The sequence below is a fragment of the Haliotis asinina genome, chromosome 15, assembly GCF_037392515.1.
Source record: "Haliotis asinina isolate JCU_RB_2024 chromosome 15, JCU_Hal_asi_v2, whole genome shotgun sequence".
Classification (NCBI taxonomy): Eukaryota; Metazoa; Mollusca; class Gastropoda; order Lepetellida; family Haliotidae; genus Haliotis; species Haliotis asinina.
The window spans coordinates 18,939,452-18,963,537 of NC_090294.1; the positions used below are offsets into that span (position 1 = coordinate 18,939,452).

General features: G+C 37.8%; 2 protein-coding genes across 5 annotated transcripts; one reads left to right on the top strand and one right to left on the bottom strand.

Moving 5' to 3' along the window:
• Positions 1 to 2,485: 2,485 nt before the first annotated feature.
• LOC137266059 (protein phosphatase 1 regulatory subunit 12A-like) lies at positions 2,486 to 8,982 on the bottom strand. Its single transcript, XM_067801558.1, has 4 exons — positions 8,601 to 8,982; positions 7,006 to 7,205; positions 5,611 to 5,775; positions 2,486 to 5,043 (listed from the first exon to the last, which is right to left on the bottom strand). Exons 1-4 carry the CDS (start codon positions 8,826 to 8,828, stop codon positions 3,960 to 3,962), a joined length of 1,677 nt encoding a protein of 558 aa, XP_067657659.1. The 5' UTR covers positions 8,829 to 8,982; the 3' UTR covers positions 2,486 to 3,959.
• LOC137266058 (enolase 4-like) lies at positions 8,561 to 23,945 on the top strand. 4 transcript variants are annotated; one of them, XM_067801555.1, is made up of 15 exons: positions 8,763 to 8,839; positions 9,432 to 9,625; positions 10,260 to 10,304; positions 10,782 to 10,865; positions 11,204 to 11,397; positions 11,745 to 11,888; positions 12,944 to 12,964; positions 15,745 to 15,913; positions 17,184 to 17,312; positions 17,760 to 17,822; positions 18,181 to 18,345; positions 20,207 to 20,332; positions 21,689 to 21,884; positions 22,069 to 22,136; positions 22,747 to 23,945. In XM_067801555.1, the coding sequence occupies exons 2-15, from the start codon at positions 9,458 to 9,460 to the stop codon at positions 22,981 to 22,983; spliced, it is 1,809 nt and encodes a 602-aa protein (XP_067657656.1). In that variant the 5' UTR covers positions 8,763 to 8,839; positions 9,432 to 9,457; the 3' UTR covers positions 22,984 to 23,945. The 4 variants fall into 4 exon arrangements, with proteins under 4 accessions (XP_067657658.1, XP_067657656.1, XP_067657657.1 ...); XM_067801557.1 differs by lacking the exon at positions 12,944 to 12,964 and having other exon boundaries at positions 8,561 to 8,839; XM_067801554.1 differs by lacking the exon at positions 8,763 to 8,839 and having other exon boundaries at positions 9,172 to 9,625.
• The last annotated feature ends 141 nt before the right edge of the window (positions 23,946 to 24,086 follow it).

Here is a 24,086-nt window from a genome sequence, read left to right on the forward strand (position 1 = left end):
GACTTGGTTGACATGTCAACGCTTCCCAGTTATGCAGATCGATGCTCATGCTGTCAATCACTGGATTGTGTGACCCAGACTCAATTATTTAGAGACCACCGCCATATAGCTGGAATATTGCTGAGTGCAGCATAAAACTAAACTCACTCACTCACCCATATCCAATGTTTGAGGAATGTTGGCCTTTGTGTACTGTGTTGTAATCTTGAGATGTCTGCACACACACAGGCTCATCTACAAATGCCTGGTCGTATAGCCTGGTGATAAAGTGTTGGCTTGTCATGCCAAAGACGTTCGATTCCCCCACATGGGGACAATGTGTGAAGCCCAGTTCTGTGTCCCCAGCCATTATATTGCTGTAATATTGCTAAATGAGGCGTAACAGTCAAGTCAACTCAACTCATCCACAGAAGCTGAGATAGCATCTAGAACAAAATGAACCTAGCATCTGTTACAGAATGATGTATGAATGTGTTATTGACCTGTTCTGAGCTTTTTTGCGTCATGTGTTTGCTACGTGCTTAGTGTTGTCAATCATTTTCAGGAATCACTGATGCTCATCTTGAAAGAGACTAAAGATGGCTTCCATGCCAGACAACATGATCATCTAATTTTATAGAAAGTATCCAACTACTTCTAGAATCCACTGATTTAAGTTTAATCTCAAAGCCAAAGCTGAGGTTTTCTCAGTAGAATTTCTCAGTAATATTACATAATGATTCATTTTTGCATCTTATGTACTGGCTTAAATTTCCACCTCAGGAAGGCTTATGAATTTCTAGCTCAAAATTAACTGCAAGAACATTCGTAATCATTATGTAAATTATGTAAGGCTTGTTGAATCATGAAGTGTGTTACTTCCCTTTGTGGTGGTTGTCTGTACACCCTAGGTCATGAATAAGTTGAACTTCAGTAATGTTGGTCACAGAGGCCAGCTTGACTACTGCTTGAGAATTTAGATCCCTGTCACTCCTGTCCTGGGCCCTTATTCTCGAAATGTTCGTAGCCCTAAGAAGTCTTAACTTTGATTGTAGCGAATGTGTTAAGAATGGGCTTAAGAAGTTTGTAGCGCTACGAACGTTTCGAGAATACTAGTAGCTAGCCTGCTCCTCAAAGACTTCATGTTATATATGTGGTCTCACCTCAGGAAAGTATGTTCAAAATTGCCTTTGCTCACGCAGCAGAAAAAGGGTACCCAGAAGGACAAGTCACAATGACTATTAGGTAACCTTCTAGCACCTCACAGGCAGCTTGGGTTATCTGGGGTAATTATATCCATTTTGTTGTGCTTAAAACGTGTCTGTGCAGCGTGGTGTTCAGTGCTCACAATATCAGTAAGTGGCCTTATTATTTTGCCCGGGCAATGATATGGATGCACATAAGATAACTATATGGGCATGTAGGAAGCAACCTGTGTGGAGGTTTCAGGTTGATACTCACTTCTTCTGGTACTGATTCTATTAATTACTGACAGTGTACGAAATAGCCACTGGGCCACTAGCCTGTGGCTAGTTAAAATCAAGTCAGTCCAGTAAATCTCCATTCACTGCCCCAACAAGCTGGTGAATTTTCTGGAGCAAACTGGATCCATTTTGTAAACATATCACTCTCCTCAACTTTTTTAGGTTTTCATACGCTTATTATGCAAAATTATTATGAAAATGTTCATCAACTTAGCAGCTTAATGAAGTTCTTGTCTACATTCAAATTTTGGGCTTGAGAGCTAGGGAGTTTCAGGCATAGCTGGCTGGATTGGCGAGCAAAATCTGGAAACTACTTCACTCTCTGATTATGACCATCTTCAAGTGCATGGAATACTTTCTGCGTGATAAAACAAATAAAATCTTACAACTGAAAGAGCAGAGAAAATATAAGTCTAAAATGTAGTTTGTCTTGTGGTAAGTATGCATTTAGAGGGCTTGTGTATAAAATGTGGTTAAACGCTTCATGTTACACTTAATGTGTATTGATGCTTCATTGGAAAAATAAGGATGTTGTCTGTGTTAGTGTTGACAAGTGGCTGAAATCTTACAATTGATGACCGATTCATTACCAACAAGCAATCATCAAAAACTATTTTATAGTGTCATTTTTCACATTTTTCCTATCAAGGTTGTTATTTTCGTTAAGCATACTATCATGCAACTTTATACTTGAAGACTAATACATCATGAATATAAACTTCTTGGAGCCTAAAAGTATTCAGTTGTGACTTTCAGGTAGCTAAGTGAGTTTTCTAAGAAATAATCACGTTTCACAGACAACTTAGACCATATATTCCTTCGTCAAGTGTTTCAATCACTGTAACAGTAGTTCCGAAATCACTTGCGTTCGATAATGAGAAAATGTGTTGGATTGCTCACTGTGACCAATCTTTGATTATTTCGATTAAGTGAAACACCACTAGTCTGATGATGAATCATGCCCTGTGAAAATTTCAAAGATGTCATTTGTGGGATAACTCCAGACTCTGCCACAAACACACACAACTGGAAGGTAGAATTTATTGCTATATGTCTTGGAATAAAGGACAAGCAAGCAGCACAAACAGGCACAAATGTCAGACAAAAGAACTCGTCTGCTTCAGTATCACAGGTTTTGAGGGAAAGTCACACAGCAGTTTCGTTCTAGACATGGAAGACGACAGTCACATTTTAACAGGCAAATTGCTAACATTAGCCCTATTTGCTTAAATATTGGACACTCTCAGATGTAAAAGCTTGTATAAATATAAGCATATATATGTAAATCATTTCAAATATGGAGTCTAATACTGCACACTCTGGATGGAATACTCTGAAATGGTAAAAGGTCAACTACGACAAAATACATACATTCAATGTTTTCTCAACATGCACAGTCTTGATTAGTATAAGGGAACAACATAATATTCTGAAGAAAGGTTTGGTACAACATCATTCTTTTTATCTATCGAAATGTATGATGTGCACTGTGTGAAAAAGCCAATGGCCTGCTGGCCCTTGGATAGTAAATATCCATTCAGGCCAGCCAATTTCCACTGTCACTGGCAAGACTGACAAGTAAATTTTCCAGAATTCAGAATTCAGATGTGTTTTCTGATTCGTTTTTGATGCTACTTTACCTTTTTGTAAACTTTGGCTTAGTTTCTGCTTTCAAACTTTGGTCTAGTGAAATTATTTTGTGGGCTTGTAACTTTTAGGCATAACTATCCTGAGTAGCTAGCAAAATTTAGATGCCATGTCATTAAGCAGGAATATACAATATGGGGGAGAATGTCCATCCAGGTTTCACAAAATGATCTTGGCACTATCATTATCATAAGCCATTGCTAAAGTTGGGGCATTAAGAAACTTTAGTGCCAAGATCCCTTTGTGGAATGGTCACATGACTTGTGGACCAGCAATGGATGTTGTTCACAACAAGCACAATCAAAGCAAGAGGAACTATTTCTATGGAACTTCACACATGACCATTCAAACATCTGATTAGTTATCATATAGTAATGTAAATAAACAAACAATATTCAAATTGCTTAAGTAAATGCTTATGAGAAGGGTGAGACCTTCTATGGTTGATCTGACAACATAATCCAAAACTCTGGACATGAAATTGTGATCATTTGTGTTTAGTCAGAGTCAACAGTCTGTTTAATACTTTTGGCATCCCTGTTTTATGGGTGATTTGTTATCCGGCTCAGCTGCTACAGACTAGCATTGGCAACTGATGTTGACCATGACTTTGAGTGACCTTGACCTCATTTTTGAGTCCTTGAAGCATATGCATATCCTTTTTCTCTTTCATATAAAGTAGATATGAAATATCTTACAGAGTTTGAAATTAAGTTTAGTCTGCCCATCTAAGACTGGTCAAGTTCAGAGCTTCTGGTCTGGCACTTTACAATAAGGTTGAGGGCAACCTTGGAGGGCATATTTTCATGAAATAAACTGAACTTCTGACCCTGTTATATGGCCTTGACCTCACACACCCTTAAGGTCACCCATATTAAGGACATATTCTGCTCCTTTCACATTGGGGAAGTGCTGGCGCCGACTCATCTGTTCCATGGTGTGGACAACCATCTCTCGTGGGAAGGTGTCCAGCATCCAATCACTGGTCCCAGAAAATGGTCTTGACTTTGACCTTGACAAGGACAGTGGGACACTAAGACTCCTCTTGATCAGGTGTGACCTCAGGTCATGTGATATATGTAGGGGCACTTCACTCTTTGGTTTGATATCTTCCTCATATTTCTTTTTCGTGTGGATGTCATGAATATGTTTGGGTTTGAAATGGAAAGGTCGATCATGAGGAGATGGATTCTTGTTAAGTACTCGATCAATGATTTCTTTTGGGAGATCTGGTTTCCGTAGTTTCTTTTTCTTCAGTTCCTTCAGATGTGGATCAACTTCAGAAATCTCAACGTATTTGATGTGCTTACCCTCATAATACTTGGGCCCATTGCCATTGTCGGGCATCATCGTGTACTCATTACGTGGATACTCATCTTTCAAGTTTGGAACATAATCCTTCTCCGATAACTTTGTTGAGAAAATCCACTGATTGGGATTAATGAATCCTGGACTTTTTGAACGTGGTCTTGACCTTGACCTTGACCTTGATATAGACATTGACATTGACTGCTCCCTCTCTCCACTGAACTCATCCATCTTGGACAAGTTGTCATCAAACTGCATCTGGTCCTCGGTTGATTCTGTGTACAGACTAGTGTCTGTGTTTCTGCCTTTTTCAAGTAATGATGGAGTCTTATTGACCATGGACACCTTCATCTTGCCTGTCTGTCTCTGTAGTGTATGACTGTTGGGGCGGTAGAGTCCATCAGGTGGTGGCCTCCGAAGATCTGGACCTGTAGGCTTCTCTTCCAGCTGCCTTGAACCTAGCCACTGCCGGAATGCCTGATCTCCGTAGAACTCCTGGGCGGCCTTGACCTCTTCTTCTTCTTCCAGTTCCTGTAGGATCTGCTGCATACGTACTTTCTTCAACTGGGACATTTCCCTGGCCACATGGTCCTTGTCCTGGTGCCAGACCTCTGCTGCCAGGATCCTGAAACAATCAGCAGGAGGTGAAAATATGATGAGTTAAATGAAAATTTAAGATCATGAAAAGTGACTTTGGAGACTGCTACCATAGTCTAGTGGATAGAGCATATGCATAGAGTGGAACAATGGAGGGTTGATGTTCCAACTCTGTCCAACTCGGACTCTGTCTTTCTAGGATTGCTGTATATACTGGATTGAACTTGTGTTCCTGACGTAATTCTTCTGTATAGGAAATTTCTGTGTAACTTGCACTGCTCCCTAATTTGGACTTTTTAGTCATTCCTAAGTCGATCCAAATTAGACAGAGTGCATTGTACCTTGTTTTAAATGTTGATCAAGTAACTGTAATAGTCTGCTACTAGCCGGGTTATGATATCGCCAGTTTAATTACTGTGATGACCATGATATACAGTACAATAACAGTCACTGAATCAGAGGTACTAAGTTTATTAATACATTTCTTCCCTAATTTCTACATTCTTGTCTTTGGCAGTAAAACTGTACCCCAAAATAAGGAAAATGGCATTATGACCCCAAAATAAGAAAACTGACTAATCACCAATAGGCTCACCTTGCACATTTCCTGTGTCCCCAGAGTTTAGCCAGGTCAAGAGGTGTGTTGCCACGGCAATCCTTCCCGTCAACTTTTGCTCCTCTCTCAATGAGCAGTTTAAGACATTGCACATGTCCTTCACTGGCTGCCTGATGGACTGGGCTGATACCATCGTCATTACAACTGCCATGGAAACAAACAGGGAATTACAAACTTTGTCAGTATTCTGGATCTCATAAGACACCAAATATTGTCCCCAGGTATAGAAATGCAATGTTATTTTCTGTCAGGTTCTCAAGGATCACATATACTCTTAAATATATAAATCATTTATTGACACTGTCATAAATGAAACCCCATCATTAAAACTACTCACTTCAGCATGTAATTACTTAATTTATCAACCTTTTAGACAACAGTGCACAATTCTTACCCAAGAAGTTTCAACCAATCAGAGGTGGTTTGTGACATATTATGAGGTATACCAATCAAAGACAGACACATGAATGCTTACGTTTGGAGATTTCATTTTTTCAAAATTTGTGTTGTTCAGTATATTTACAAAACACACAGATGTAGAAAATGAATGTACAAAAACAAACCTACCAGGACATGGGACACGCACAAATATAGAAAGTATTAAGAGCAGTGGATTATGTGTCTGTTATTTCATTCATCAGTCGTGACCTTCTTAACCAGGATCACTGCTTGAATCCAGACTCATTATTTGTCTAAATACACAGTACATTACACCATTTCTTTAAAATACTTTACCCTGACATTACCTGCAAAAGTGCTCCTTTTAACTACTTTAGTAAGTCAAGTAAAGTCCTGTTTAACATAAATTATGTCAACAGATCCATTGAAGCCATTAAGGGTGATAATATGTCAATTGTCTTGTTGATCCTTAACAAGTTTAATCTCAAAACAACAAACATTTGCCATGGTCAACAGATCACAGCACAATAATGCCTACATCCACAGCAACGTGGGGGGAGTAGTTGGGTTAAGTCTGGTTGTTGTTTGATGCTGCTCTCAGCAATATTCCAGCAACATTCCTTAAGTCTGTAAGAAATAAAGTCTGGACAACACAATCCAGTGATCAACAGCATGAGCATCAATCTACGCAATTGGGATACAATGACATGTCTCTACTGGTCAGAGCCTCTCCACCCAATTGCGACAAACATGGGTTGACGGGCAACTTAAATGCCAACTCAGTACCCATCTTTTCCCTGACATCTGTTCATGGTTTGAGCATGCAATGCATTGAGTTTCAGCATAATACAAACAGAAAATAATATTATTATTATTAATTCTAAACCTAAACATTTTGGGTCCTGCTAAAACAGTCATGTAGCTGGAATGCTACTGACTGCCGCATTTATCAACAAACTGCCAAGTCATACACACATGGATGAATCGGCTCCCTTGTCCAGCAAGTAGGTGAGACAGATCAAGGACCGCTTCCCTGTCTGATTACTTATGGCCAGATGCACTGCACGCCATCCTGTTGAACTTGGTAGGTTCAGGTCGAACTTGAACTTTTCAATGCAGAGCTTCAAACACTCAAGGCGACCATGAATTGCAGCAAGATGGAAAGCAGTGAGGCCCTGTAACACAAGAATATTTTTAGATGCTGGGAGACTGAGATAAGTATTCTATGGATGGTCAAAATACATATAGTTTGTGATGTAAGCATGATCATCCAAGTAAAGAATATGTGTATTTCGCAGCCAAATAAGTTATTTAGTTTAAATTCCTTGTAGTGACAATGTTTACCCAATCCCATTGAAAATATGCATTGTTGTCTATAGCTTATGTTAAATGAATATATCTATGCAAGAAATATTTTCCATTTGTAGAGCAACAAAATGTAGGACATTATTGAAATGTGCTTGATATTTTTTTGTCAAAGATGGTGTTAAAGAACTAAGACGTGTGACAAAACAAAAAATTCATGATATACACATCACGATATCTTGGAACAATATGATACAATTCAATCCACATCATGATATGCTATGTTTAGTAATTTTCATTTAATATGCATATTTTGATATAAAGCAACAGTATAAATTTTAATATAACAGTCAATTTCTAGTGAAAATGAACAATTTTTTAGTGCAACAATGACGCTGAAATGACACCACATGTTTGGCTTTATTTGAAGTTATGTCCCCAAATGCAATAAAAAAAACTTGTATATATTCCAGCATATGGCTTAAACAAACTGTGTATGAGCCACATGTAGAATACTCTACACTTGACTATGAATAACACTTTCTATCCCTTAGTAACTTATGCTTGAAGATACTGTACATGAACTGTAGCAGAATAAATTAAATCACAGTTAATCAGGTAATTAAGTATTATGTTGATCAAAGCTCACAAATTCTTCCCTCTGAATTGTCCAAATGTTTAATTCATTTCATTGTTACAAAATTAAATGTGAAGACGTCTGTAGTGCTATGAAATATCTTTAGGTTAACGCTCATAGTAAATACTTTCTTTCATGCCCTAAAACAACTGATTGCAAGCTATTTTCTGTTGAAGTGGCTGTTTGAAAACTGCAAAGAGAAACGACTATATGGGTCATGATGACCTTGCAGCAGCTTATGATCATTGAAATCTTATCAATAAATGATTTTGCCATCATGAGTGTGATATATTTGGGGATTTTGATTTTTATTAGAATCGTGAAAATTGGGATTTGTTGTGTGTTTAGAAAAATACATTAATAGTCTAAAAAGCTGTGAGCCAACAAGCAGTTCTCTGTATCTGTGAGTATATTGCGGTTCAGTTTGCATAAACTAATTGAGAAATATTTCACCTATTCAGTAACACAATTGTAAACATTATTAACATAAGTACATTTATCCGAAAACATTAAATATTGTTCAGATGAGTAAAATATGCCTCAATTGCAGACACCCTTCCTGTAACCTAGCAACAATGTCAACTTCCTATCATGGCGGCATCCTGAAACTTCACTAAACAAATCTTACGTTCTTATCGTAATTTATTTGTCCTCCAATCTCTCTGAGACTTTGCTTCAACCATTCCACATCTCCAATTGCTGCGGCCATATATTCATCGTCGGCGATCTTTTTTTCACTGGCTATGCGAGTGCGTCTTCTTCGCAGAACGGGTGCTCCTTTTGCCGATCCCGATCCCACAGTTTGAGACCCACCCGTGATCGTTTTCGACGTTCCTCCGCCCTCAGAAGTCGGCATTTTGTCATCAAGTACGATACCTTTCTACATCATGTAATCCTGGAAAATGACATTAAAATAAAACAAAAATACTCAAGATATTCCTCGCGCTGTCGTTACTCTCAGTGAGACCTCACAATGAAGCGGTCGTAAATCGCGCACCTGTCATATGACTTCCGGTTGTCGTAAACGCAAAAAAAAGAGACCTTCTTTTGAGGAAAGATATTCATATATATTAGGCCCTTATCTGTCATCCAAATTGAGTATAAAAATCAAAGACTAAGGAAAATAACATATCACAATCTAAACTGCATAAACATCTAATGTCGCAATGCGATATTCCTTCCCATAATTCCATTTCCCTAACAACATACCAATATGGATGCCTAAACCATCACATTGAGAACGTTATCGTTTATTCCCACGTGATTTTGCCCAAAAGCATCTGTGCCTTTTGTTTCTGATTCCATATTTATCCTTACAAAGTTCACTAGGAATCAGTTCTTAGATATTGTTCCATCGTTTGTTTTTTGTTTAAAGTTAGTTAGAGCATATCTATTTGGGATTCATCTAATTTCTAGCAGACGACGCATCTTGATTGATACTCGTTTGATACCTTCAAAGGAACGATTCCTCGTCAAAGTGACAATATGGCTTCAGCAGCTGGACCTAAATCGAGCGCAAAAGATGCTCGGGAACTGTACGAAATGAAAGAAAGGGCAATCAAATTTTATACAGATAATGGAGTACCAAAGAAGATGGAGGAGATCCTCAACACAATGTTTCATGACAACCCAGCAGATGTGTATGGCCATGTTGTAAGTTAGTTTTAAGTATTTCTAACATTTTTTAGATTTGTTTCATCAACTTTCATAACCTGCATGGCAATGCATTATTTCCAACTGGCCCTGAAAACAATCACACCTGTGTATTTTTGAAGTGGAATATCTCCTTTAGTAACTATGTTTATTAGCTGTGTGTCAGAGCAGCATCTGATCAAACACACATATCCTTGACTTGTGTTCTACCTAACACTTGAAATATGTTTTTCACCGAAACAGTTTTTTTTTTATTCTACATTACATGTTCACCCCATTTTCCACATCTAAAAACTGGATTCCTTATCTTGTCAGGGGCAGTTGGGTAGCTTAGTGGTGATGAGTCTTTGCTCATCACACTGAAGATCCAGGTTTGCTTTGCCACATGGGTACAGTGTGAAGCCCATTTCTGATGTTCCCAGCTGTGATGTTGCTGGAATATTGCTAAAGGTGGTTCAAAAGAAAATTCACTCACTCAGTCATTCACCTTCTCTTGCCTCCATATTTGTGACATTTTGGGGCAGTCGTTCAAATAGTTTTTCAGTTTATTTCTTAGTGTGTTACAGTTTTCATCTAGAATGCAAGAAACTGATGCAATTGCATCTGGTTAACATTGTATGCTTCATTCTTGCAGGCAAACTATTTTGCTGAATTTGCGAAAAGCCCAGTAATCACAAAGGTAAAATTATATTTACATTTACTTTGTTTACGAACGTGCTAAATGAAGCGAATTAGTGCATGTAATCTTATGCTAGATTGTGCAACATATAAGTGGTATTTTATGGAATTTGTACCAGGCAAATCAGAGACTAAAACATGAGCAACAGTCCATGCATCGGTTACACAGTAACAAACAATACACAGTAACAAACAATGAATATTTCGATTAAAACTGATACTGCTTATATACATGTCTAATACAATCTGTACAACAAAATGATTTAAGATGCTGCCGTTAATGTGAGTAACATTTAATACGAAGGTGGCTGTGAAAGTGGCCATTATAACAAATACGAGATCTTGTAATATTTCCAGTATAGCCAGTTACTGTACATAATATCAGCAGGAATTCTTGCAGGAAGACAGATTGTGGATAAAGGTTTTGTCTCTGAGTGATTTCTTGTACATAATTTAAAGATGGAAATTCATTATGCAGGTGAAAGCTCGACAAGGGTATGACAGCAAAGGACAGTCAACTGTGCAAACAGAAGTCTACTGCATGGTGAAGAACCATGAAAAAGTAAAATTTTTGTTTTTGTTGTGTTTTGGTTGTTTTTATTTTCTCCTAGGAGTAAAGTGCAGTTTGAAAATAACTGCTGTGGCTATGCTGGAGACAAATAGAATTAAAAGATTTCCATGAAATCATTGATTCTTCCATATCACTTCCAACTTTGAAAGAGAATGTTTAGTTCATTTTGGATCACAATCAGTGATTGTCCTGTAAAATATACTTACATGAGGCCCTGTACCTAATTTGCTTCCTGTACATAAAAGAAACACACAAAAAATTCAAAGATTTAAACATTAATATGGAGGAACTTTTGTTAGTCTTCAAATGTAGCTCTGCCTTTAATGTAGCTCATCAGTACCTGTGTTGCCCCAAGTGTGACATCACTCCTGCTGGACACTGCCAAGCCAGAGGAGAAAGACACAGAGGATTCAGAAAGACAGGCATCTGTAACAGCAGCCATCAACTACATCAACACTGACATCTGTAACAAACTGGAGGGACTGGACCCAACACAGCAGGCTGAGGCAGATGATGCTGTGTAGTCAGTAGCTTTTTGTTCTCAGTAAATTTGAAGTTCAGTTCAGTTCAGTTCAGTTCTGTTCAATTGTCATAAGAGAGATCTAACAGGATCAGATGGTCAAGCTCATTGAATTGGTTGACACATGTCATCATAACCAGTTGGTTACTGATCGGTGCGCAGATTGATGTTCATGCTGTTGATCAGTTGATTGTCTGTTCCAGACTCAATTATTTACAGACCGCCTCCAGAATAGCAGATTAGGTGGAATATTGTTGAATGAGATGTTAAAAAAGACAAACTCAAAAAGATAATATTAATGCATATAATTTGATGACCATGTTTAACACTGTACACACAATATGTTTCAGCAATTTCATTCAGAAGATGAAGGATGAAATGGATGCCCAGAAGGCAGCAGAAGCAGCAGCAGCAACCGAAAATACACAGGAGAGTCCAACACAGGACCAAAATGAGTCTAATAACACAAAGAAAGCCAAATCTCCTACTGGAAAGTAAGTTTCATCTGCCAAACAACTAATGGATTCCCAACAGGGATTATGGGAATTATCTGTATCTATCCATTATCTGTTATTTGTATTCCAATTCCAACACTGGACAACAATAGTCATAATTTGGAGGTGACATACTAGTATGCTGTACGTAGTATTTTGTAAAAGTGAGTTCTTGTGAAATGTTGGTTAGTGGGCACAGATGTGATAACTGTATGGCAAAGTGAGGTAAAGTGTAATAGTCTTATCAGTAGGGATAATTGGTATTGATGTGTATATTAAGAATCAAGGTAGCCTGTTACACCTTTGATGATACACTATGCTTGATACAGTAGCACACAACTAAATCAATCTCATTCTTACTACTGTGTATCACTGAACAGTACTGATTATGAGTTGAAAAGGTTTTAATGTAAATTAAACAAGAATCCAGATGAAAAATGACTAGGTTGTCAGTGGAAATATCAATTTGCCTAGTGATCCAACTCTGTTACCTAGAATTTAAGTGTTTTAAGAATCAACTAGCAGGATTGGGTGGTCAGACTTTTTTGCATGATATTGCCTCCCAGATATGTTGATTGATGCTCATGATGTCAATCACTGGATTCTTTGCTTTTGTTTTAATTGCTGGCATCAAATTGCTGTAATATTGCTGAGTGTGGCTTTAAACAACAAATAAATCATTGGTTAAACTTTGAAGTATATGGAAAGAGCTTTTGCATTTTTAGTGAATAACTCATGCTAGTGTAGCTGTGATCTTCAACTATAGACAAAATGTAGTCCTTTGTCTATCAAGCTAGAAAGCAAGAAATGCTTTGTTGATGATAGTGATGATAGTCAGTAGTCTAGATTTGTTGTCTATCACTAAATTTCTATGCAAAAATTAAGAAGTTGTAGTATTCGCTTATGCCAGGATACAATTGCAGCTGCAAAGAACTAGCAACCTGCCACAGATCTCAACATGTTACCTGTGTATTTCATGATTTTGTGTTTTTATACTTGCAATATTCTACAGTAGTTTGATAGGTATGTTTTACAAAGAAATGTCATTGTTTTAGTGAGGTTCAGGGAGACCCGAAGTAAGTGGTCTTGCTGTGATACTATCAATGCACTTTAATTCTCGTGTCATTTTATATATCACCTCATCTTAGTCATGTTGTATTAACCTTGCTTGTTGTGTGCTTGGATTTGAAAATCTGAATTAACAGTCTATAGATTGACCCACTCTCTGTGTTACATGATCCACTCTCTGAAAATTATACATGTATATGATCCAATCTCTGTGCGACTGACATGATCCACTCTCTCTACATCTGAAATGATCCACTCTCTCTACATCCGAGATGATCCACTCTCTCTACATCTGAGATGATCCACTCTGTAATCTGACATGATCCACACTCTCTATAATCTGACATGATCTACTCATTCTACATTACACATGATCCACTTTCTCTACATCTGACATCTACTCACTCTATGTCAAACATAACCCACTCTGTACATCTGACATGATCTACACTCTCTACATCTAATATGATCTGCTTACTCTATGTCAGACATGATCCACTTTGTATGTCTCACATGATCCATTCTCTGTATATATGACATAATTCTCTCTTTAAAACTGACATAGTCCAATCCCTGGACACCAGGCATGATCCACTCTCTGTACATCTGGCATAATCCACTCACTCTACATCAGACATGATCCACTCTTTAAATCTACAATGATCCAATCCCTGGACACCAGACATGATCCAATCTATGTACATTCAACATGATCCACTCTGTATGTCTGCCATGATCCAGTCTCTACATCTGACATAATCCACACTGTGTATTTGATGCACTCTCCATACGTCCAGCATTTCTGATGTAACAACCATAGATTTTGTGTAGTGTTAAATTTTAGCATTGACTTAATACTGAAGCACAATGATTTTGACAATTTCAAAGATGAGGACTGAAAGGGCATATGTAAACTCTGAATGAGATGACATGACCTTCTCTTCAGCATTGTGTAGTTAATGGAATGTTAGAACTAGATGGAAGCATGTGCTATAGCTTTATTGACCACCACTCACCTAATGTCAATGCATGGTGAAGTTAAAAGAAAGGCAGTGATGTATAGATATGAAATGGATGAGACTCAACACTATGGTAGGTTCAACATGGAATGGAATGTGTTGTATGGCTGTATTTGTATTTTATTTCTCTCAGAATTTTCTACAGCTTGGGAAGTTTAGCACATGTTAATGATTTGTAGATTCGGTCACGCTAGTTCTTACAGACACTCTTTCTTATAGGCGACAAATGATTGATCAGGACATTGCCATGTCAAAATAATATTTTTTATTTGCAATAAAACATTGTTATGCGCAGTGATATATGTGAGGCGCTGATGCCTGAGAAACATTTAACTTTCTTTATTTAGCCTGATAGCTGGATTATGGGTGCAAATGTTTATTGGTATTGTCATTTAAGAAAAAGTTAGGTTCATCTACAGATGAATGTGGATGGTGAGATGTTGTGATGAATGAGTATAGTGAGGCTTTAAGATTGATATGGAGGATGAGGCTGACAAAAGAGGGGTGAGGTTTACAGACGGATATTGGGAATGAGTTTGCCAAATGGGTGCTGAGGTTTCCAGATGGATATGGGGGACATATGCTCCCAGGTGCATATGGATTGTGAAGTTTACAACTTTATTTACAACTAGTTGACATGGGTTATGAGGATGTGGGATGTACAGAGGGGTGGGGATGAAGAGTTGATTGTGTGTAGCATGTGTTATATTAAACTAAAAGTGCTTTATGGTTCAACTTCTTTATTCTACAAGGTCATTCACCTGAAGAAGAGACTAGAATCTGTCTCAAAACATTGTGACCTTGTAGAATAAAGAAGTTGAACCATAAAGCACTTTTAGTTTGATTCCTCCAACTTCTAAATGCCTTTGAAACAACTTATGTGTTATATTGATCACCTTTAGTCAGCAGACCAGTACCAGTTGCAATGTGAGTAAGTTTTATTTTTTATCCTGAGTACTTTTTTACTGATGAATGTATTACATGATTGCCATGCCGTTTCATATTTACTATATGTTTTACCAGTAATTTATAAAAATGTGTTTTGGATGGTAAAATTTCATTGCAATGATGAGCTCTCTGTGCCATTAGAAAACTAAAACCGATACAAGGGGCACTTGTTAGAGAACTTAAACAGATACAAGGGGGCACTTGTTAGAAAACTAAAACACATACAAGGGGCACTTGTTAGAAAACTAAAACAAATACAAGGGGGCACTTGTTAGAAAATGAAAATCGATACAAGAGGGCACTTGTTAGAAAACTAAAACAGATACAAGGGGGCACTTGTTAGAAAACGTAAACTGATACAAGAGGGCACTTGTTAGAAAACTAAAACAAATACAAGGGGGCACTTGTTAGAAAACTAAAACAGATGTAAGGGGGCACTTACTGAAACATGTAAATTCATATATTTTCAACAGTACATGGACTAAAATCTTTTGGCAACAGTTTCCTGGTCATTATATGCCCATCTAATTTTTTTTATTTGTACTAAAAAAATTCATATAGACTGGAAAATACAGATTGTCAGACATTTTTTTTTATCAAAATAATGAAGATTACTTAGAGACTGGTTTTCAAGTTGGTTGATAGCACTGACTGGATCAGGGAATTCAGTATGGAAAATGTGGTATGTGTGAAATGCTGCCTGAAAGGAATGATTGTTTCATGTTACATGAGTGGATGATGACTTTAATGTTGATCAAGTACTATGATAAATCTGCATCACTCATACATCACTCAAATGTAAATTATTCATATTTCTTCAGAGGCAAAGGCAAAGCCAGTCAGATAATTATCATCCCTGATGAAGCACGGGAACAGTTCATAGATGGTAGCTGTCTTGTGAGTGCAGTCAGTCAGGCAGTGTGCACAACTGGAGCTTCCATCAAGGACGTCCCTCTCTACCGATATATTGCAGCTCTCAAACACAAAGAAGTAAGCACAGATATTGTTTCCAGATGATGTTTGCAGTTCGAGGTGTTGAATGCTCCAGTAAAAAGTTCCTCCTATATACCAATAGCTAGATATAATCACATATGGACCAGTGATAGATATTCTGAGCACTGATCTATGCTCTCATGGTAACGATGGCATGCATGCAACCAAGTCACTGAGACAGACTACCCAGTAGATATGGTCACCTCTTCTGACTTGTGTAGAACACTTCCAGGTTACAAATTTTATCCAAGAATCCTTACAGAGACTAATGGTTATAATGTTTTGGATGATATATTAATCTATTTAGTGCTGCATAAGATCATGACCTGGTAGCTACTGGCAATATATTTCTCTTCAGTATGAAACCTCATTGTTGAATTATGACCGGTAAGGTTAACCTGACCATATATCCAGGCTCAAATGTCAGCTTATATCATGACATGTATGAGTCATTAGATGTACTTTATTTGGTAATCTGAATAATACTGTACATTACGTAATTGACACATTTAACAAACTTACTGTTAGATTTTTACATGTTTGTAAGATTTTTCAAGCTTTTTCATAGTGTTTATGTTTTCACGAACTCAAAAATAAATAGGGCAGACCCACAAATGGACTTCTGTTTCCTGATTGGCTGAAGGAAAATGGAAGTGATTTGTTTTTCGATTCCTCTGAGAACAGTGTCATGGCTTGTGTGTTCAGTTGCAAAATAAGTCTGTTGACATTTTGTTGAGTTTGGATCATAACACGTGATGACAATAATATTATGTCCTGTAAATATGTAGTTTATGTATCCACATATTTAAAGTTAATTCTCACACTGAAGGTTTTTATTCAGTGAAACAAAATTCTATGTGACAGTAAGATAATGTTGTACCTATTGCAGCAGTGTCAGCTGCAGGGAAGAGGCATTAAACATCACTATATCTATTCAGTGAGTGAGTTTAGTTATACTCTGCACACAGCAATATTCAAGCTGTATGGTGGCGGTCTGACAACAGTCTGATCCAGACAATTCAGTGATCAATAACATGAACATCAATCTATACAATTGGAATGTGATGACATGTGTCAACCAAGTCAGTGAGCCTGACCACCCGATCCTGTTTGTGGCCACTTACGACAAGCATAGGTTACTGAAGATCAATTGGAACCTGTATCTTCATGGGTTACGTCAATACAGACTGACCACATGAAGTGTATGTTTTTCACAAGAGCTTGATTGACCAGTCAGTTTCATGGGTTATGTTCTATGTTGGTACAGATGCCCACCACACTACAGCTTCCGTTGCCAATGGTAACCATCATACAGAGTGGGAAGGGTGCTGCAGGAAAAATGAACTGTATCAAGGAGTACATGGTCATCCCCAAACCTGGCGTCCCTCTCCGAGAGGTCAGTATGTGGCAACTTTACAGAGGATACTCACCTGCTATTTGGCTGAAAGCTGACACTATCAATTTGTGACCACCTGTAACCTCTGTATTTGTCACAGAAATAGCTAATACATTAAATTTACTCAAGTTAGTCTTGTTCATAGGATATCGTTATTTATGTGAGATTTATGTGATTTGTTACAAGTTTTACAAAATTAAGAGGCCATCAAGAATTCAATATCTCCTTAACAAACTCTAAGGTCAAGTGATTAATGTAACACCCGTTAAAATGCAGTACAGTGTATCTGAAATAAACACAGAGGATCCATACTACCCACAAGTTAGTCATTGACATGCTAAAGCATTTTGTGACTCAAGAAAAGAGGAGAAATACTGACTTCACATCTCCATCACTTTCACTGTTTTTGTTTTTTCTAAGTTCATTAACCTCCCTTTTCGTTGACAGAGCATAAACAACATTCTGGGAATCTACAGCCATGTCAGCAAAGCACTATCTGTTAAAGGAGGGGTGAGTTTTACCACATCCCTCTCAAAACGTCCACCCTTTTAGGATTCCAGGATATAATCATAAAATGAGATACTGCAAGAAGATGGACAATGAAGTAATAAAGCAAAGGATATATCACCAGAAAAATTATTCATGTTATTAGATGCTATGATGTATCTTGTCACTGACAGATTTTGGTTACTAAGAACTGTCTGAACTACTTATTTTTTGTTTTTAGAGTTATGAAAGTAAAAAGTTATGTGCAAACTGTACATATCCACATCAGGTAGACAATCAAACTCCATGGAATTGCATGTTCTTTATTTATTTTAGTATTCTCAGAAATATGAGGAATGTCTTGGAATACTTTTGTTTGCAGTTGACTGCAAGGAATGTAAATGATATTGGTGCCCTGTGCCCTGCGTTTGACAAGCCTGAGCAGGGCCTGGACCTGATCCAGGAAGCCATGACTGCCCTGTCTCTCACCCCAGGGGAGGATGTCAGCATTGCCATCAACATAGCAGCTCACGAGATGTTCGACTTTGTGAGTTGATTGTCATGTCTGTTTTCTAACTAAAATTTATCGAAGTAGAATGCCTACTAACTCATTATTTTAAGTCATGTTTGTGATATCTTTTATTTGTTTGGTCTATCACTGAGAGTTTTGACATGTTTAATATCCTCATCAAATCTGGAGATGTACTGTAAGTGTGGCACAGTTGGTCACTGCTAGGTTCAGATACTGAAATGGAATGATTTTTAAGGCTGCTCTCAGTTATTTTTTTTTAAGATGGACATGTCTGTCTTTCACACAGAGTGCTTCTGTTCTAGCCAGGGAAACGGTGTAGTCAGGAGGTAATGTGAGTCATTAGATTGTGCTGTGATGAATATACTATATACACAGTGATTTCTATAGAGTATTTTGTTTGCTTCTAGATTTTAGGGGAGAATTTGTAGAAGTTGTTGATATACACGAAGGGTAAACATGTTAAGGGGCATGATAATTGTTGACTGTCAGTTACAAGATGGTACGGTATTGATCTTTTTCTTAAACCACCTCGATATTATATTTAGATAAATATCATTAAACCAAGTCATGTCTGTTAGGCATAAGTAGAAAGATTAAGCACATATTTTCATCCAGTCAGACTGAAGGACAGTACAGAGATTTATGATTGTCAATGTAGGTAACTGTATGGATCTATTTGCTGGTATGCCCTTAGTGACTTTACTAATTTCATGCCATTGTATGCGTATTGTGTTCATTGATTCTCGTCACATCAGTCACTGGATTGTCTGGTCTCGGTTTGATTATTTGCTGACCACAGTCACATTCTGAAATATTGCTGAATGCAGCTTTAAACAGTAGGCGTAAATGCCTTTGTTAGAAGTCGAGGTGGTCACAGCATTCAAATTGTTGGTATAACATATTATTTGTATTGTCTACGGACACAGCCTGAAGATGAAGACTGTGTAAGTTGGGTAATGTCAGTATGTTTGTTGTCCACATGACTGGAAGCATGTAACCAACTCATTATGCATGGGGCTACAAGTATGCAAGTACACTAGTGTGTGGTAGAGTAGATGATATATCTAGCATATATGGACATGCATTATTCAGATCATTGTTGTACTTAACACTCTTTTACTCTGACTGGACTCAGGAATGTGTTTAGTCATCTTCACTCACACAAATGCATATTGTAAATAGTACATTGAAGCTTTTGTAGACTGTCTGTGGTTCTCATGGAAATATATCCTCATGTCATTTCTAACTGTGATCGATAAATCATTTTACAGAATATATATGTGTAATGAAACCTTGAGTAGAAAGTAGAAAGCATGCCAAATTCAGATGTGAAGGTGTGAGTGTAAGTTCCTATGTGCATGTGTAGGTAGATGGACAGTACAGCGTCATATGGATGTTAGTTGGAGTGCACATCGGTCAGTATGGCCTCAGTATTAATTCAACCTGCATCATATTGGTGCATTTTGGACAAAATTAATGTTTTTTAAACAATTAACTGAAAATACTGACACTGTGGTTTATGAATAGATCATTGACTTGAATAAGGAGACATATTTATCATGTTATATTTTTATTTGCAAAACAACCTGTGATCATATGGATTAATATATTGTCGACAGATATGATTTGGGTGGGGATAAGATCTAATAATTAATGTATAAGGGTAGAAAACAACAAGATATGACAGTGTCCAAACAAGAAAAGTTCATACATTAAACATTAAGGTGGATACAGGTTTTAAGAAAGGGACTTGTTTAATTAATCCTAGGGGAAGAACACACCTGTAATGTGTAATGTGCCATGATGATATTGTCTGTGTAAGATATTCTCTCAGTTTCCCTGAATGTTTATTTGAGTATGTATCATGACTGTCCAGGACAAGGGCAAGTATGAAGTGGTGGCTGGTCAGCAGAAGACCTCTGAGGATTACGTTGAGTTCCTGGTGGAACTACTTGGCCGCTATCCTGCCATCAATGCCGTCATCGACCCACTCAGGAAACAGGTAACACCATAGTTACTACTGTACATAAACTTCAAATCAGTGAAAAGGACATTCAGTGCAGCCTGCTTGTGATTGAGCCAATATTTGTACAGTGAAATAGAATATTTATTTCCTTGTCTGACTTTGTTTCATTAATTTGTGTAATAGTCCATGGCTTTTATGAATAATAGTGTGAAAGTTGTGTTTGTGAGAACTGTAAAGCATGTAATAGAGGATAAAGCAAATATTTTCATAAATGATTATTTTGCTGTCAAAGATTTCCTGTTTATAAGCTCCAAATGAGCCCTTCGACCAGCTGTATACACATGACTTACTACTGTTTGTTGTTGTGAGGAGACTAAATTATTTATATAGTGCTGTTTGTGGGTGAACATTAACTGTTAGAACTATAGCTGGGTCTTCAGGTATATATCAGATAGCCATATTATGGATATGAGCTTGTTGGTTCATGCCCCACAAGAAAAATTTATCTCCACCATTTCAGAGTCAGATGCATGTCTGCAAGCTCCTGATATTACAGTAATGACTTTATGAGGATCACTTGTATTTCACCAACAGCAAGCCCAGTACCAGAAGGAAGCAGTAGTGATTGCTTACTAAATTAGCACGTATGAATACTGTGTTGTGATTTTTAAAGAACAGTGTGAAAATACCTCTCAACTGAGTCATGTTGAAATCAGTTCTGATCTGATAGCTCTTTGCGTGGCAATACAAAAACATTTTCATAGTCTGCTTCAAGAGGGGAAACTTTCAAATCACATCAGTAAAGTTTCATCGCTGACATCTGAATGGCTGAAGATCTCATGCATCCTTCATTTAGATTGGGCAGTCAGTATCTCCTCTGGGTAACCTAACCAGACCTCCCTAGGATATGTCAGTGAGTTAGTAAGTTTAGTTTTACGCCACACACAGCAATGTTCCAGCTATATCTTGGTGGTCTGTAAATGATCAGGTCTGGACCAGACAATCCAGTGACCAACACCATGAACATCAATCTGTGTAATTGGGAACCGATGACATGTGTCAAAGAAGTCAGCAAGTCAGACCACCCAATCCCGTTAGTTGCCTCTTATGACATGCATGGGTTACTGACGACCAATGTTGTAACCCAGACCTTCACAGGTCCTCAGAGGTGTCAGAGCATCAGGCAAAGAGGTGTTGTACAGGAGCTAAAGATTTGAGTTTAATGAGAGATGTATTCTGCTGCGGACAGACATAGGGACACTTACTCATCATGAAATGTCATATTGTCACCAGAGTAGAAATGTGATTTCCTACATAGTGCTGGCCTGTTCCTCTAGAAAAGGAACATCCACTGGTCATTAACAGCTCATGTCATTTCTTGCCTCTGTCCAGGATCGTGAGCAGTGGATGAGACTGTGTGACCGTATCTCCGTGGCTGGGTACATCATTGGTGATTACGGCTACCATCGCCCAGGTCTACTGAAACACGAAGATCTGGATGAGGACTACCAGACCAGTGGAATAATCCTAAGATGGGAGCAGATGAACACGTTGTCAGATATCATTGCTGTGGCCAACAAAATGGAAGGTAAGATGACTTTCATGCAGTACTGGACATGATAGAAGTATAGACAAATATGTGACAAAGCAAACCAGTGGACCATTCATTTACACAAACCATTCATTACACAAACCATTAATTTACACAAATTTGTTAAATAACAGTGTGTTGGTGCAACTACAGGACCTTTATGTATTGTATTGTATTTCAGAAGCCCAGAATCAGATAGTTGTAACTGCTGGTCCAGGAGAAGTGAGCCAGGACATCCTTGCTGATTTGGTAGGCAAATCTTGTGGCCACCAAACTGTTGTCAATCAGTCTACAGGGCATTCAAACACACCACATGGCATTCAGTCAGATACTTGACATTGCCCAAGACAGTTTGTCATCTTTGATCAGGTTCCTGATGTGAGGTGCATTTCTGCTGAGATTCCAAGTTTGAGTAAAGTTTCAGTAACTTATGCTTGTCTTTGATTTTTTTTTATTATATGTCATTGTACCCTGGCAGAGTTTACAAATTGATATTAAGCACTTTATCATTCAGAATTCTTCTGTATTATCTGTCAAACATATGGTTGGCCTTGCTGATAAAACATGGGCTTATGATATGATTGACATTGGTACGGAGTGTGAAGCACATTTCTGGTGTCCTCTCCTAGAATATTGCTGGAACAATATTTCTGGTAAAGATGTTCTGAGACCATACCAGTCAAAAACATGTTATGTAATCCTGGCACTGCTAGGGAGGTTGTGCTTTAGCATATTGCAATGAGTTGATAAGATAACATTTTTTTAAATAAGATGTTACGTTTACTGGCAATAAAGCTTTGTTGTATATGTAAAGGATTAATAGGACTTGACAATTTTCTGTAAATTTTTACTTCTTCAGGCTGTGGGTTTAAATGCTCGTTTCCTGAAGCTTGGAGCACCTTGTCGTGGAGAAAGGATATCGAAGTTGAACCGTCTGCTGCAGATAGAGGCAGAGCTAGAGGAGCAAGGAGTGCTGGGATATCACGATGCTCATCTGTACCCTCGTATTGAGCTACCCCCTCCACCAATTGCCACAGAGACAGAAGCTGAAGACAGTTCACCATCTCCAGCAAAGAAGGAAACAAAAAAGAAGTGAGGTGATGGCAGCAGTGAAGGATGTTCTTGTGATGTTTGACAGTATTAGGATGATATATGCCTTGCAACTAGCTGCTCTAGATGTTTGATCTAGACCTTCATGCTAGAGAATTATGTAAATATCAAAAGATTCACTAACATCCAAGCTCACTCATCTAGCACAACGATTGAGAAGACTGTCAAAGTGCTAGTGCCAAGTGATATGGACCAGTTCTTCCAGGACATCTCTGGTCTTACAGTTGATATTTGCCAGATTCAGGAACATCAAGGCTACATAACAGAAGTTCTGTAACAACTGAAATATTCTTTCATAAGTTTTTAAAATTTTGATTTACCAAGGATATGACTTCAGATCCTTCTTCTACTTTTCATGTTTATCCCTCTTTGTGCATCCTGAGCTGATTGTACATCTAACCACTTTTCATTTGTCTGTGTCATGAAATTTATGTTATCATACATAGTTCACATCAGCAGTAATAGGCATTGACAGATTAACTACAGGCATATGAGCGAGTAAGGTAGTTTTAACACAGGGTGATGCTAGTGTAGTGGTTAAAGTATTTACTTGTCATGCTGAAGATCGGGGTTTCGATTACGTAAATGGGTACAATGTATGAAGCCCATTTCCTGGTGCCCCCCACTGTGATATTGCTGAAATAATGCTAAAAGCTGTGTGAAACTAAATTCATCCACTCAATATACAGTATTCCACGTACTGTACTGGTTAGTGTAGGAAGGATGCTTAAGTGAAGCAGGTCTCCCATGTTTGCCATACACATAATGTGACATGTATAGTGCTGACCAGCCTAGAAACATCTTCAGGGCAAATATTGTCACATGAAAACTTCTGTGTTCTTTCACTTCTTTTGAGTAGTATATATGAATCAACATTATGTACATAAAAATTTGTCTGTAGATGTGTACATATTGAAATAAACTAATATCTCTTTGTGTGTATGCAAACAGGTTCTGAAAGTGATTGTCGTACATGAAGATATGGAACTTCTTCTTGTACAAGAAATATTATTGTGAAACCCATGAAGGTCTCAGGGTAGAATAGGCCTTCAGCAACCCATGCTTGCCATGAAGGGCAACTCAGCTTGT

Bases quoted from the DNA above. Each gene is read 5' to 3' on its own strand.
- LOC137266059 (XM_067801558.1), bottom strand. From the start codon at position 8,828: ATGCCGACTTCTGAGGGCGGAGGAACGTCGAAAACGATCACGGGTGGG. The intron at 7,206-8,600 runs GTAAGATTTGTT...CTTGTGTTACAG, and splicing joins AAATAAATTACGATAAGAAC to GGCCTCACTGCTTTCCATCT. The intron at 5,044-5,610 runs GTGAGCCTATTG...TGATTGTTTCAG, and splicing joins GGACACAGGAAATGTGCAAG to GATCCTGGCAGCAGAGGTCT.
- LOC137266058 (XM_067801555.1), top strand. From the start codon at position 9,458: ATGGCTTCAGCAGCTGGACCTAAATCGAGCGCAAAAGATGCTCGGGAA. The intron at 11,398-11,744 runs GTCAGTAGCTTT...AATATGTTTCAG, and splicing joins GAGGCAGATGATGCTGTGTA to CAATTTCATTCAGAAGATGA. The intron at 11,889-12,943 runs GTAAGTTTCATC...TCATTGTTTTAG, and splicing joins GCCAAATCTCCTACTGGAAA to TGAGGTTCAGGGAGACCCGA.